Here is a 12824-nt window from a genome sequence, read left to right on the forward strand (position 1 = left end):
TCATATGCATTACTATAAGTTTTCTTCGACTTACAAAATTATTAAATAACTCAAAGACAATGAAAGGTGGCAATAATCCAGAAGGATGCACTAAACTGGACACCAGTGACCTTTTTTGCTCATTTCTAAGTCTCTTAAGTTTTGCTAATAGTGTCTCCACCACCCTAAGGGGTGGTGATTACTTATGATCAAAGTAATCACATAGATGATAACCGATCACAAAAAAGGCTGGTTTCATGAGGTTTGCCCAGTTATTTAGCAATAAGAGTGTTAATTAACCATGTAAGCTCCTTGATTTGTTTTGTAAGTCTAGAGCCATGTAGCCTTAGAATATTTGAAAGTAATTGGCTGGGCACGTTGGCTCACGCCTATAATCCCAGCACTTTGGGAGCCCAAGGTGGGCAGATTGCTTGAGGCCAGGAGTTCAAGACCAGCCTGGCCAACATGGCAAAACCCCACCTCTACTAAAAATAAAAAATTAGCTGGGCATAGTGACACATGCCTATAATCCCAGCTTCTTGGGAGGCTGAGGCACAAGAGCTGCTTGAACCTGGGAGGTGGAGGTTGCAGTGAGCCAAGATCGCGCCACTGCACTCCTGCGTGGGTGACAGAGGAAGACTCTGTCTCAAAAAAACAAAACAAAACAAAAAAAAACTAATCAATATTCCAAACATACACATAAAAATTTTTCTTTAATATTTCACTTATCCTACATCATTCTTGTTCTGCTAAATGTTGAGTTAGCAGTCTGCTTTCCTGAAGCCATCAGCTTTGATACTACATAAAAGTTAGCTAAGCTATATCACCTCAGAAGCCTGTACTCAAGAGGTTATTGTTTGATATCTCAATAGCAATGTTAAAGTGCCTATTACTCTCCTTTTCCCTAATGCTCTAAATCTGTCTCTGTTTTGGGCATAAACTATTGACTATAGCTTGTAGCAAAGCCTTCAGGCAGGCATCAGAGTAAAACAGAAATTCTCTGTGGATGACAAATACTTGAGAGCTATGCTTAATTTGCTTCCATAACCAATAATATCAGAATAGAAGATAAGTGACATTCTCTTTTGAGATACATATGTAAGTATTTCACAGTAGGGTTTTTTGTTTTGTTTTGTTTTGTTTTGAGGTTTTTGTAGTATTTTGTTTTTTGAGACAAAGTCTCACTCTGTCACCCAGGGTAGAGTGCAGTACTGCCGTCATAGTTGACTGCAGCCTTGAATTCCTGGGCTCAAGCAGTCCTCTTGCATCAGCCTCCCAAAGTGCTGGGATTATAGGCGTGAACCACCATGCCAGCCTAGAAGTTTTAATCAGCGTTTCCTCTGAGGGTAAAACAGCAAAGGCATTGTCAAATTTCCAGGAACTTCCCGTAAAGCAAACAATTTCTGAAATATTTCTATTAATAACAGTTTACCTATAAGAATCTAACCTAGGGCAGACTGAGTATCTCTTCTCAGATATGGCAGCTCCTCTCATGAAACTTTAAACAAATCTAATTATTCCCAGCATTTCTTTTTATAGATGAAAACAAACCTGGGATTTTCTAGAGACCCTCTAGGAAATTTTAAAGATGAGTTTTGGTAAGAAAAGCACATTTTTTCCTAAATTTTGGTCTGATCTTTAAAAGGCAAACATCAAAAAAGTTATTAAAAAAGAATGGGGCACTTGATGAAGACCTGAGAAACTACTTGGTTACCTAATTTTTCAAAACAATAAAATATTTGAAAATGAACATAGAAGGTAACATGACTGTAAATAACCTTGGCTCGATTCATAAATAAGGAACCTTTATTCTTCGCTTTTTTATTTCTTTAAATAAAGATAAACAGCACAAAAAGACAAATTACACAAAAAGAATAACCTTTCTTATTGTAGGACAGGCGTTAATAAGTACCAAAGAAAGAAGCACATCAAAACTCAGCAAACTCACTAAAATTTTAATATGTTTCTCAGCTTCACTTCAAACACAGTTACTAGAAACCAGGGCAAATACAATCTCATGAAAGTTTGTCCTTTATTATGCTCTTTTATATTCTGGAACAAACTGACACTTTAGAGCAAAGAATAGTCTTCATAACCGTAAGGGTCCTTGAGACCTTTTAAGAGGACCTGCAAGGTCAACACTATTTTCATAATAATTTTAAGACTTTATTTGCTTTTTTTTTTTTTTTTTTTTTTTTTTTTTTTGAGACAGAGGCTCGCTCTGTCACCCAGGCTGGAGTGCAGTGGTGCCATCTCGGCTCACTGCAAGCTCCGCCTCCCGGGTTCATGCCATTCTCCCACCTCAGCCTCCCGAGTAGCTGGGACTACAGGTGCCTGCCACCATGCCCAGCTAATTTTTTGTTTTTGTATTTTTAGTAGAAACAGGGTTTCACCATGTTAGCCAGGATGGTCTCGATCTCCTGACCTCATGATCCACCCGCCTCGGCCTTCCAAAGTGCTGGGATTACAGGCGTGAGCCACCGCGCCCGGCCAGTTTGCCTTTTTTATTCCACTTCTCTCATTCTCTTTCCTTTTCTCATGAGTGTATGCTTGAGTTCTTCCAGCAGCTAAATGATGTGTGATATCTCATCAGATTGAGTGAACCAGATATGAGAATCTGACTTCTGGTAACCCAGAAGTTAAAGAGATTTTCAAAATTATAAAACAACGCATTGAAAATAAATTACTGGGCTGGGCGTGTGGCTCACGCCTGTAATCCCAGCACTCTGGGAGGCTGAGGCAGGTGGATCACCTGAGGTCAGGAGTTCAAGATCAGCCTGGCCAACATGGTGAAACCCCATCTCTACTAAAAATACAAAAATTAGCTGGGCGTGGTGGCGGGCGCCTGTAATCCCAGCTACCTGGGAGGCTGAGGCAGGAGAACCACTTGAATCCAGGAGGCAGAGGTTGCAGTGACCCCAGATCATGCCATTGCACTCTAGCCTAGGCAACAAGAGTGAGACTCTGTCTCAAAAAAGAAGAAAAGAAGTTACTTATGTTAACATGAATGGCTTTATTGTTGTTATTTTCAAATGAACCAAATGTTTTTTTAATTTCTTAGTTTTAATTTCTAATATAGTAAATATCCATAGCTATAGCTCACATAAACAAAAACTCTTAGGGACCCTTAATGAATTTTAATTTAAGAATATGTGAAGGGGTCTTGAGACCAAAAATTCTGAGAACCGGGCCTTAAGAAAAAAATATTATTTTTCCTTGAAAAACAAAAGAACACTTATAGTTATACTTCTCTGTCATTATTGCTCCTTATATAATTGCAACTACCCATATTAATTATGATGTTTAAGAAAATAACTAATATCTGTGTCATAGAGAAAACTAGGGAGCTTGGATAATTGAGAAATAATATGTAACCATTTTAGCAGACTAGCAACGCTCATAAACACAAAGAACACAACTTTCTACTGCGGGACACATCCCTTTTACACCTTAGTGTAGCAAAGATGAATCAACACATTCATTAACATGACCCAAAAATACAGCCTCTCCAGCAAAGTATATTCACCTTAAGAAGTACATAGTTACTAACTATATAGTTTTAATTTCTATATAATTAATAACTATATTCTTTTTAAAAAGCTAATAACTTAAAATGATGCTTAATAATAAATGCTCTAATACTCTATCTTAGAAATTAGGTATCTTACGATGATTTATTAATCAATTCAGTTTAATATCAACTCAAGATTTTAAGTAAATAAAAATCTTAAATTATTTTGAAACTGACATACTATAAAACATAATAACTATTAACATTGTAAGGTTTTCAGAATAATTATTTGATTTTGTTGATCACAGTTTTATACTTTTTTATAATCTTAAATATTATATAGGAAAAATGTGAGATTATTTGATAAATAAGCCTATAGAAGTTTAGGAAAAACCCAAGTGAAATAAAATGTATACTTGTGTTATACTTAAGATTGATGTAAATAAGAGAAAGAACATGGCTGAGGTTTTTTTATTATTGTTATTTAAGTTTGGGGTTTGTTTTTTTTCTTTGTTTATATGTATGCTTTGAGGCAGGGTCTCAATATTTTGCTCAAGTTGGTCTCTAACTTCTGGGCTTAAGCAATAATCCTCCTGCCTCAGCCTCCCAAGTAGCTAGCATTATAGGTACACGTCATCGTACCTGGCTTTTGGGTTTTCTTAATAACTGGAATTATTAAGTTAGTCTCATTTGCTACAGATTTATCCTAATTATATGAACTCACATTCTCAAAATTATAAGTAGAAAATTTTCAGTGTAGCATATTTAAAATATTGTAAGTTAAAATTATTTATTATCTAGGAATTTTAGAAATATTTTATATAAGAACTTACTATCTCTCTAAGCCAGTTAGAACAGGGCATCTTTAAGAGATGATATAATTTATGAATACCTTACAGAAATAGGAAGGCAAACACTTCACACTCACAAAATGAGGTAAATGTTTTTCTGTATTACAGACACGTGAACACACAGACAGATAAGAAACACAATAGCTTCAGTTCTACTTACAACTTGAGCTGTAAGTCAAGAGTAAACACAGAACCATAAATATTCATCAGTCCACTCATAAAGAGCTATTTTCTTTCCTAGAGGGCACAAAAATCTTAATTGATTTGGCCTCAGAATGGACAATAAGAGAAATAAACAAGAAAGACTAATAAGCCAGATTCTCTGTCTTCTCTTAACCAAACAAAATAGATTTGTATCATCCTTTTACAGAGATCACCAAATGATTAGACCAGAAAACCAAATCCCTAATCATTCCTGCCACAAGGGGCAATACCTTATTGGCCGTGTGCAGAAACAAAAACAGAACCAAAATGAATACGGAGGCCAAAATAGAGAAACCAAAAGTTACCAAAGTTACAGTTTTATTGCTGCTTGGAATTCACTCCAGGAACCAAGGAAAGATGTACCCTTTGTTTGTTTGTTTTTGTTTTTGTTTTTTTGAGACAGTGTCTTGCTCTATCTCCCAGGCTGGAGCACAGTGGCATGATCTTGGTTCACTGCAACCTCCACCTCCCGGGTTCAAGCAATTCTTATGCCTCAGCCCCACAAGTAGCTGGGATCACAGGCGCATGCCATCATGCCTGGCTAATTTTTGTCTTTTTAGTAGAGATGCTGTTTCACCATGTTGGCCAAGCTGGTCTCGAACTCCTGGCCTCGAGTGATCCGCCTGCCTCAGCCTCCCAGAGTGCTGGGATTTCAGACTTGAGCCACCACGCCTGGCCTGTACCCAGGTTTAAGCCACTCATAAAGTGTACTTCTCTGCCAATGAAGTTTAACTGGCTCTGTCCAATGAATCAATGGAGCATCTCAGTGGAGCCTCTGGAATTGTTAAAGTTTAACTTTTTATAGATAAAATCATTAATCTTGATTTTGTCTCCTTTCTTGGCTTACTCACTGTACCTCGTTTTTGTAAATAAATTTAGTTGTTTCATAAGTGTTCATAGTATGTATAACTTCTATATTCTACCTAGAAGTGATATTACCACTTCATGTATAGCATAAGAATCTTACAATGATATACTTCTGTTTTTCCCCTCTCAACATCTGTGCTACACTTGCCATAAATGTCATATTTACATATATTATTGAACCTTCACTATATCATTATGATTTTTCTTTAAATGATAAATTACTTTTAGCAAATGTTATATGATATTTTAAAATCTTACATATTTGCCTATGTAAAAAAATTATGAATCTCATAAATATATAAAATGAACATGTTTCCAAGACTTTATTTAACTCAACAACGAGCAAATAAGGAAGATGCTATGACCTATTCAAAGGAGAATTCAAAGAATATACCCATTTCAGCATTCTTGACTACCCAGGTAATCAGGTAATCAAGAATGCTGAAATAATTTGCTAATAGATGCAAAACTGATCTATACCCACCACAGAATAATCAATTACATCTCCACTGGGCAGAATTCATTTGCATTTCTTTGGAATAAAATTATGTTCACTGGCGGGGCGCGGTGGCTCACACCTGTAATCCCAGCACTTTGGTAGGCCGAGGCGGGCAGATCACGAGGTCAGGAGATTGAGACCATCCTGGCCAACATGGGGAAACCCCATCTCTACTAAATATATAAAAATTGGCTGGGTGTGGTGGTGCATGCCTGTCATGCCAGCTACTCAGGAGGCTGAGGCAGCAGAATCTCTTAAACCAGGGAGTCAGAGGTTGCACTGAGCCAAGATTGTGCCACTGCACTCCAGCCTGGTGACAGAGCGAGACTCCGTGTCAAAAAAAAAAAAAAAGGTTCACTGTCTTAGCTTAGGCTGCTATTTAAAAAATACCAAAGTCCAGGTGCAGTGGCTCACGCCTGTAATCCTAGCACTTTCAGAGGCCAAGACGGGCAGATCCTTAAGCCAGGAGTTCTAAACCAGCCCAGGCAACATGGCAAAATCCCCTCTCTACAAAAACTATAAAAATTAGCTAGGCGTAGTGGTGCTTGCCTGTAGTCCCAACTAGTCAGGAAGCTGAGGTGAGAGGTCAAGGCTGCAGTGAGCTGTGTTCACACCACTGCACTCCAGCCTAGGCAACAAAATGAGACCCTGTCTCAAAATGACAAAAAATACCATAAAATGGGTGGCGTAAACATTTATTTCTCATAATTCTGAAGGTTGGGAAATCCAAGATCCAGGTGACAGCATGGATGGGTTCTGGTGAGGGCCCTCTTCCAGGCTGCAGATAGCTGACTTCTCCTTTTACCCTCACATGGCAGAAAGAGAGCTAGCTAACTCTCTGGCCTCTTCTTATAATGGCACTAATTCTACTCATGAGAACTCCACCCTCATCACCTAATTACTTCCCAAAGCCCCCACCATCACATTGGGATTGGAGTTTCAACATATGAATTTGGGGGTGGGGAGGGACATATTCAGTCCATTGCATTTACTGTCAGTTTTATTCAGTTTCATTGCTGTAAAATAGCTGAAAAATACAAATAACCAGAAAGTGGGTGTTGCACTGGACACCCAGTATTCTTTTCTGCCCATTTCAAAGTTTTTGCACAATTTTTCTGACCACTGATGTTTCTCCTTACCTGAGTTGAAGAAGAGACTTATTCCTTCATCCATTCATTTTTCTTCTTCTCATATGACTCTGGGGTTCAGAATATCAGACAAAGATCCTTGCTGCTTCAATAGGTAAACAAAAATATAAGAACAATGATGATTCTCAGCCTTTATCACTATGTCTGGTACAAGTTTTCTGTCTGTCACAGGAGCACGAAGCACTTCTTCATGTTCAAAAAGAATGAAAAGGGCTATTTTTAAAAACAATTTTTTGCAAGAAAAATAAAACACTTTCATTCATTTAGCAAATATATAAGCATCTGCTTTCCAAACTCTGCATCATAACCTTCAAGGCCCGCAACTCTGGCTTCTGCCTATCTCTTCAAACTCTGCTTATACCTCTCTCCTACTCATTCACTACCATCCATTGCCTTTTCAGTTCTGTGCACGCTTTGCCACTTTGGAAGCTTTCATTTGTATGTCCCTTCTCTGGAATTCTCTTCCCTCCACACTTCACATGCTTGAATCCTTCTTATCCTTCAAGGCTTAGCTAATATATCACTACCTCTTCTAGAATGACCTTTCCTATTCCCCACACCCTCATCATTTTCTATCCCAGCACCTGCTTATTTCCTTCATCACATGTACCACAAATTATAATTATTTTATTTGTTGGTTTACTTGTTTTTGGCTATTTCTCTCCAGTAAAATGTAACAGGATATCTTTGTGTCAGGGACTATGTCTTTCTTCTGTACCATGAAATGCCTAGCACATATGGAATTCCTAATACATAATAGGCACTCAGAAATGTTTGGTGCACTAACGAATGAGTGAAAGGTGTATGCTATTCATTAAGGATTCATTATATAGATATAGATATATATAGATATATATAAAAGAGAAGTTTCCTGTTCTCAAGAACTTTATAGTTTAACAAAGGATACATATCAGCTATCAAAGCAGTTGCTCTATAACCTAAGTGCATAATGTTAGAAGCATTTAGTGCTATAGGAGCATATAAGAAAGACCTGAAGATTTCTGCTTCTGCTATGATAGAATAGCATATTTGGACCAATTCTCCCACCAAGAACATCTATAAAAACTATGTAAAATTTTTTAAAGAAAAGCAAAAGCAGATGTCTGAAGAAAATAACCAAGACAGCCAGGATTCCGGGCACTAAGATCCCAGAGAAAAAGTGAACCACAGAGAAGTAAAACTGGAATTCTTCACCATATTTTTCCTCAAAGCATTTACTAATTCCTAAGCCAGGAGTGAGGTGGGGTGAGAGCTATTAATACTACAGGAGGCAAAGAAGCCAAGCATAAAAAAGAGTAGCTAAGAAGCTAATGAAATAAGCAGAATTTTCATGAGTCTTATGAGTTCAGGACCTGTTATAGAGGAGGGGCCCTGGTAAATATCTCAGGCTTTCAGCTTGAAGGGCTATGCTTTAGGAATAAAGACAATCTGGAGATAAACTAGCCTTCACACGGACTGAAATCCAGCATCAAACTATCTCAATCCCTGATTAGATCAAGATAATCTGAGTTTTCCTTAACTGCCAGAAGACCTCAAATTCTTTTTGGAGGAATATATAATTGTCCAAAGCCTTTTCAATTTTTTCATACCTGATATTTGGGCTTCAATTTGAAAAGTTGCCAGACATGCTAGAGATAGAGCAAAATGACTAAAAATTAAGATAGGAAACAATTGATAAAGTAGACCTAAAAATGATGCTGATACTTATATTGTCTCACATGGACTTTAATAACCATTATATGTTTAAGAAAAAGGGATGACAAAGTGGGAAATTTCACTAGAAAACTGGTATCTATTCATAAGAATCAAATTGAAATTTTGGAAAAGGGATAGAAAATATAGAAATGAGCATAAAAGACAAATGGGATGTGGTGAAAGGTCAAACATATATGTAGATGAAGTCTAAGAAGGAGAGGGGAGACAGAGTGAGCAAAACAATATTTAAAATATTGGTGGATAGTTTTCCAAAATCAATAAAAGACATCAAGCCAGAAATTCTAGGAGCTCTACTAATCTCGAGCTGGATAAATAAAAGAAACCATACCTAGGTAATCAGCAAAACTACTGAAAACCAAAGACAGAGAAAATTTTACCAGAAGGACACATTGCCTTCAAAGGAGCAACAATAAAACTAACAAATGATTTAAATGGAAATGATGGAACCCAGAAAACAATGGACTGGGATTTGTAAAATGCAGGAAAAAAATACTGCCAGTAGGGAACTCTATAGTCATCAAAAATGTACTTCAAAAATGAAGGTGGAATAAAGACAATTTCAGCCAAACAGAAACCGTGCGGACCTAGACTAAATAGAGTTTTTAAGGTAGAAGGATTATGGAAGCATGGAAATGCAGAAAGGACTAAAGAGGGTTAACATGTCAGCAAATGTAAATGAGTGTTGATCATGTAAAATAATAATGTCTTGTGAGGCTTAAAATATAAATAAATACTATATAGTGAATATATAAATATCAAGTATATATTGTCAACATAGTATATGTAGAAAATATATACAATAAATAAAATACATATACTTAAAATATAAACATATACATGCACATACGTATATGCTTAAAATGCATGTAAAATATATACACACAATAGCATAAAAGGTAGAAAGGCATAAATTGAGTTGATATGTTTTAAGGTTCTTGTATTGTCTGGGAAGTGATTTTTAAAAACCCAGTTATGAGTAGACTGTAATAAGTCAAGGATGCATATTGTAAATCTCTAAAATAATTACTAATATTATAATATAAGAATATGTAACTAACAAGCTAATAGAGGGGAAAGAATATTAAATAAAAAATATTTCATGAATCCTAAGGGAGGTATAGAAGAAGGAAAAAGGAAACCAAAGCAGAAGTGACAAATGGTACAGTGATAGTTTTAAACCCAAATATAGCAGTAATCATACTACATGTAGGCCAGGTGCGGTGGCTCATGCCTGTAATCCCAGCACTTTAGGAGGCTGAGGTGGACTGATCATGTGGGGCCAGGAGTTCGAGACCAGCCTAACCAACGTAATGAAACCTCGTCTCTATACAAAAATTAGCTGGGTGTGGTGGCATGTGCCTGTAGTCCCAGCTACTCAGGAGGCTGAGACATGCAATCGTTTGAACCCAGGAGACAGAGGTTGCCAACGTGAGCCGAGATCGCGCCACTGCACTCCAGCCTGGGTGACAAGTGAGACTCTGTCTCAAAAAAAAAAAAAAAGAAAAATTATACTAAATGTAAATAGACTGAATCCTTCAGTTAAAAATTGTCATTCTGGATTTTTTAAAAAACAGCTAATCATATGCTGCTTATAAGAGACACATCTTAAATATTATAAAGACATAGAAAACTGAAAGTAAAAGATTTGAAAAAGTTACAATGAAATATAGCTGGTGTAGCTATATTGATAACAGAGAAAATTCTTTTTCTTTTCTTATAATACATTTTTATGTAGAGCAAATAGAGAAAATTAAGGTAAAAAGGATTACTAGATATTAGGAGGGACATTTTATTATTTTAAATTAGTTAATTCATCAGAAATATGTAAGTAACATTTGCAAATTTACTATATCTAATAATATAACCTCAAAACGAAAAATATGTTAATTAATTAATTAATAATCAACATTTCATCTAGTCCCCCAGTCTTTGGAGTTCAGAGGAGGCTGAGAAGATGACTGAGACTAAGATAAAGGTGGGATAGACAGTGGGGTAGAAAGAGTATTCAAGGCAGAAAGAAGATTTTCAAAGACTGGAGGCAATAGCTTAAGAAACTGGCCAGATGCGGTTGTTCACACCTGTAATTCCAACACTTTGGGAGGCCAGGGTGGGTGGATCGCTTGAGGCCAGGAGTTCAAGACCAGCCTGGCCAACATGGTGAAACGCTCTCTCTCCTAAAAATACAAAAATTCGCCGGGCATGGTGGCATGCACCTGTAATCCCACCCAGCTACTTGGGAGGCTGAGGGACAAGAATTGCCTGAACCCAGGAGGCGAAGGTCGCAGTGAGCCGAGATCATGCCACTGCACTCCAGCCTGGGTGACAGAGTGAGACCCCGTCTCAAGAAGAAGAGAGAAAGAGAAAAAGAGAGAGAGAGTGGCGGCGGGGGTGGGGCAGGGGAGAAGGAAGGAAGGAAGGAGTCTTGCTAGAATGTAGACGGAGAGAAAGATTGATAGGAATGTGGCTGGGTGAGATGGATGAGAACAATGATTGGGGGGCTAGAAAATATAGGAATATTTGATATTTAAAAGATGATATGGCCGGGTGCAGTGGTTCACGCCTGTAATCCCAGCACTTTGGGAGGCCGAGACGGGTGGATCACCTGAGGTCAGGAGTTTGACACAAGCCTGGCCAACCTGGTGAAACAGTGTCTCTACTAAAAATAGAAAAATTAGCTGGGCGTGGTGGTGCATGCCTGTAATCCCAGCTACTCGGGAGGCTGAGGCAGGAGAATTGCTTGAACCCAGGAGGAGGAGGTTGCAGTGAGCCAAGATCGCACCATTGGACTCCAGCCTGGAGGACGAGAGCAAAACTCCATCTCAAAAAAAAAAAAAAAAAAAGATACTTTTTCCTAAAAACCAGCAACTTATTAAAGTGTTATATAGTCACTTGATCAAATTTATCTCAGAGGATCTCTGTTACTACTGTGGGGAGAATGAATTGGAGGAGGGTGGCACTATTGGCAAGGAGACCTATTTCAGCAATCCCGGTGAGATGATGTTGGCTGAGGCTGTAGAGATAGAAGGGAACACATTTTTACAAATAAAAGTACCTAATAGCTTGTGAAATATTTAAAATGTAGACAGGTTACTGGACTCATTTTTAGATTAGTAAACCGAAAAATTTAGTAATAGACCTAGGTTTTTATTATTTAAGAGAAATGTTAAGGAGTGTAATTTTTTTCTTTCTGTCTACAACACCAGCTGCAGAGCAGTGTTATGTTTCATTTCCAAAGATCAGATTTTGTAATATCACTGTGGGTTGGTCCTAGCCACAGGTTAGTTTTGTTTTTAATACTAGAATATAAAGTTGGAGTAGTTAAAACTCCCTTGACTTTCTGTTTTAGAGTTCCTTTCCTGTTTTTCATTTTAGTTGAGCTATTTAGATTTGACAAATCTAAGTAATCTGTGGGCATATGTTCAAGTCTCTCTTCAAGGAATGTATATGGCTTTAAGATCATTAAGCAGAATGGTGTAGGATACATACATGCAGGTTTCTTGCCCGGGTACAACTTAAGACATATTTGTTAACATCCTTCCTCAGACATAAAATTCTATCTTAGAAGAGAAACAATAACGCACCAGCTAATGATATTATACATTAATGTAGTTGTTTTATTTTTATCTAACTTCTCCTACTAGAATGTACTTTCTGTGAGGACAGGGATGTTGTCTCTTTTGTCCAAGGCTGTATCCCCCTACACATAGATTGGTACTCATCATATACCAAGTGTTAAGTAACTATTTATTGAATGAATAAATGGATAAATGAAGAATGAAGGAATATTTGTGTTAAGCAAATCAACTTCATTAAAATAAGAAAGATGTTTCTTTTCATTTCAATCTTATAAGTTAATTTAATGTTCATTTAAAGTGTTGAAAGTCTAATATTAAAATGTTTGAAAGTAAAGTGATTATTTTTAATGTTTGCAGGACTATCTCAAGCAGGTGCTGGACATTGATCTTCATGCTCAGATCCATTTTGGCAGGGTTTTTATGAAACCAGGGTATGAAAATCATCTTGTTATCTCATATATGGGGTTGGTTTGG

The 12824-nt window shown here is 37.1% G+C and overlaps 1 protein-coding gene across 26 annotated transcripts in view; it reads left to right on the forward strand.

The window, feature by feature from the left end:
• GPHN (gephyrin) overlaps positions 1-12824 on the forward strand; it is a 675135-nt gene that overhangs the window by 639002 nt on the left and 23309 nt on the right. For all 26 annotated transcript variants that reach the window (XM_034937122.3, XM_034937124.3, XM_034937127.3 and 23 more), the window contains one exon: positions 12708-12781. In XM_034937122.3, coding sequence (XP_034793013.1) covers positions 12708-12781 — 74 coding nt within the window. The remainder of the gene's footprint in view (positions 1-12707; positions 12782-12824) is intronic.

The sequence above is a fragment of the Pan paniscus genome, chromosome 15, assembly GCF_029289425.2.
Source record: "Pan paniscus chromosome 15, NHGRI_mPanPan1-v2.0_pri, whole genome shotgun sequence".
In the NCBI taxonomy this organism is placed as follows: Eukaryota; Metazoa; Chordata; class Mammalia; order Primates; family Hominidae; genus Pan; species Pan paniscus.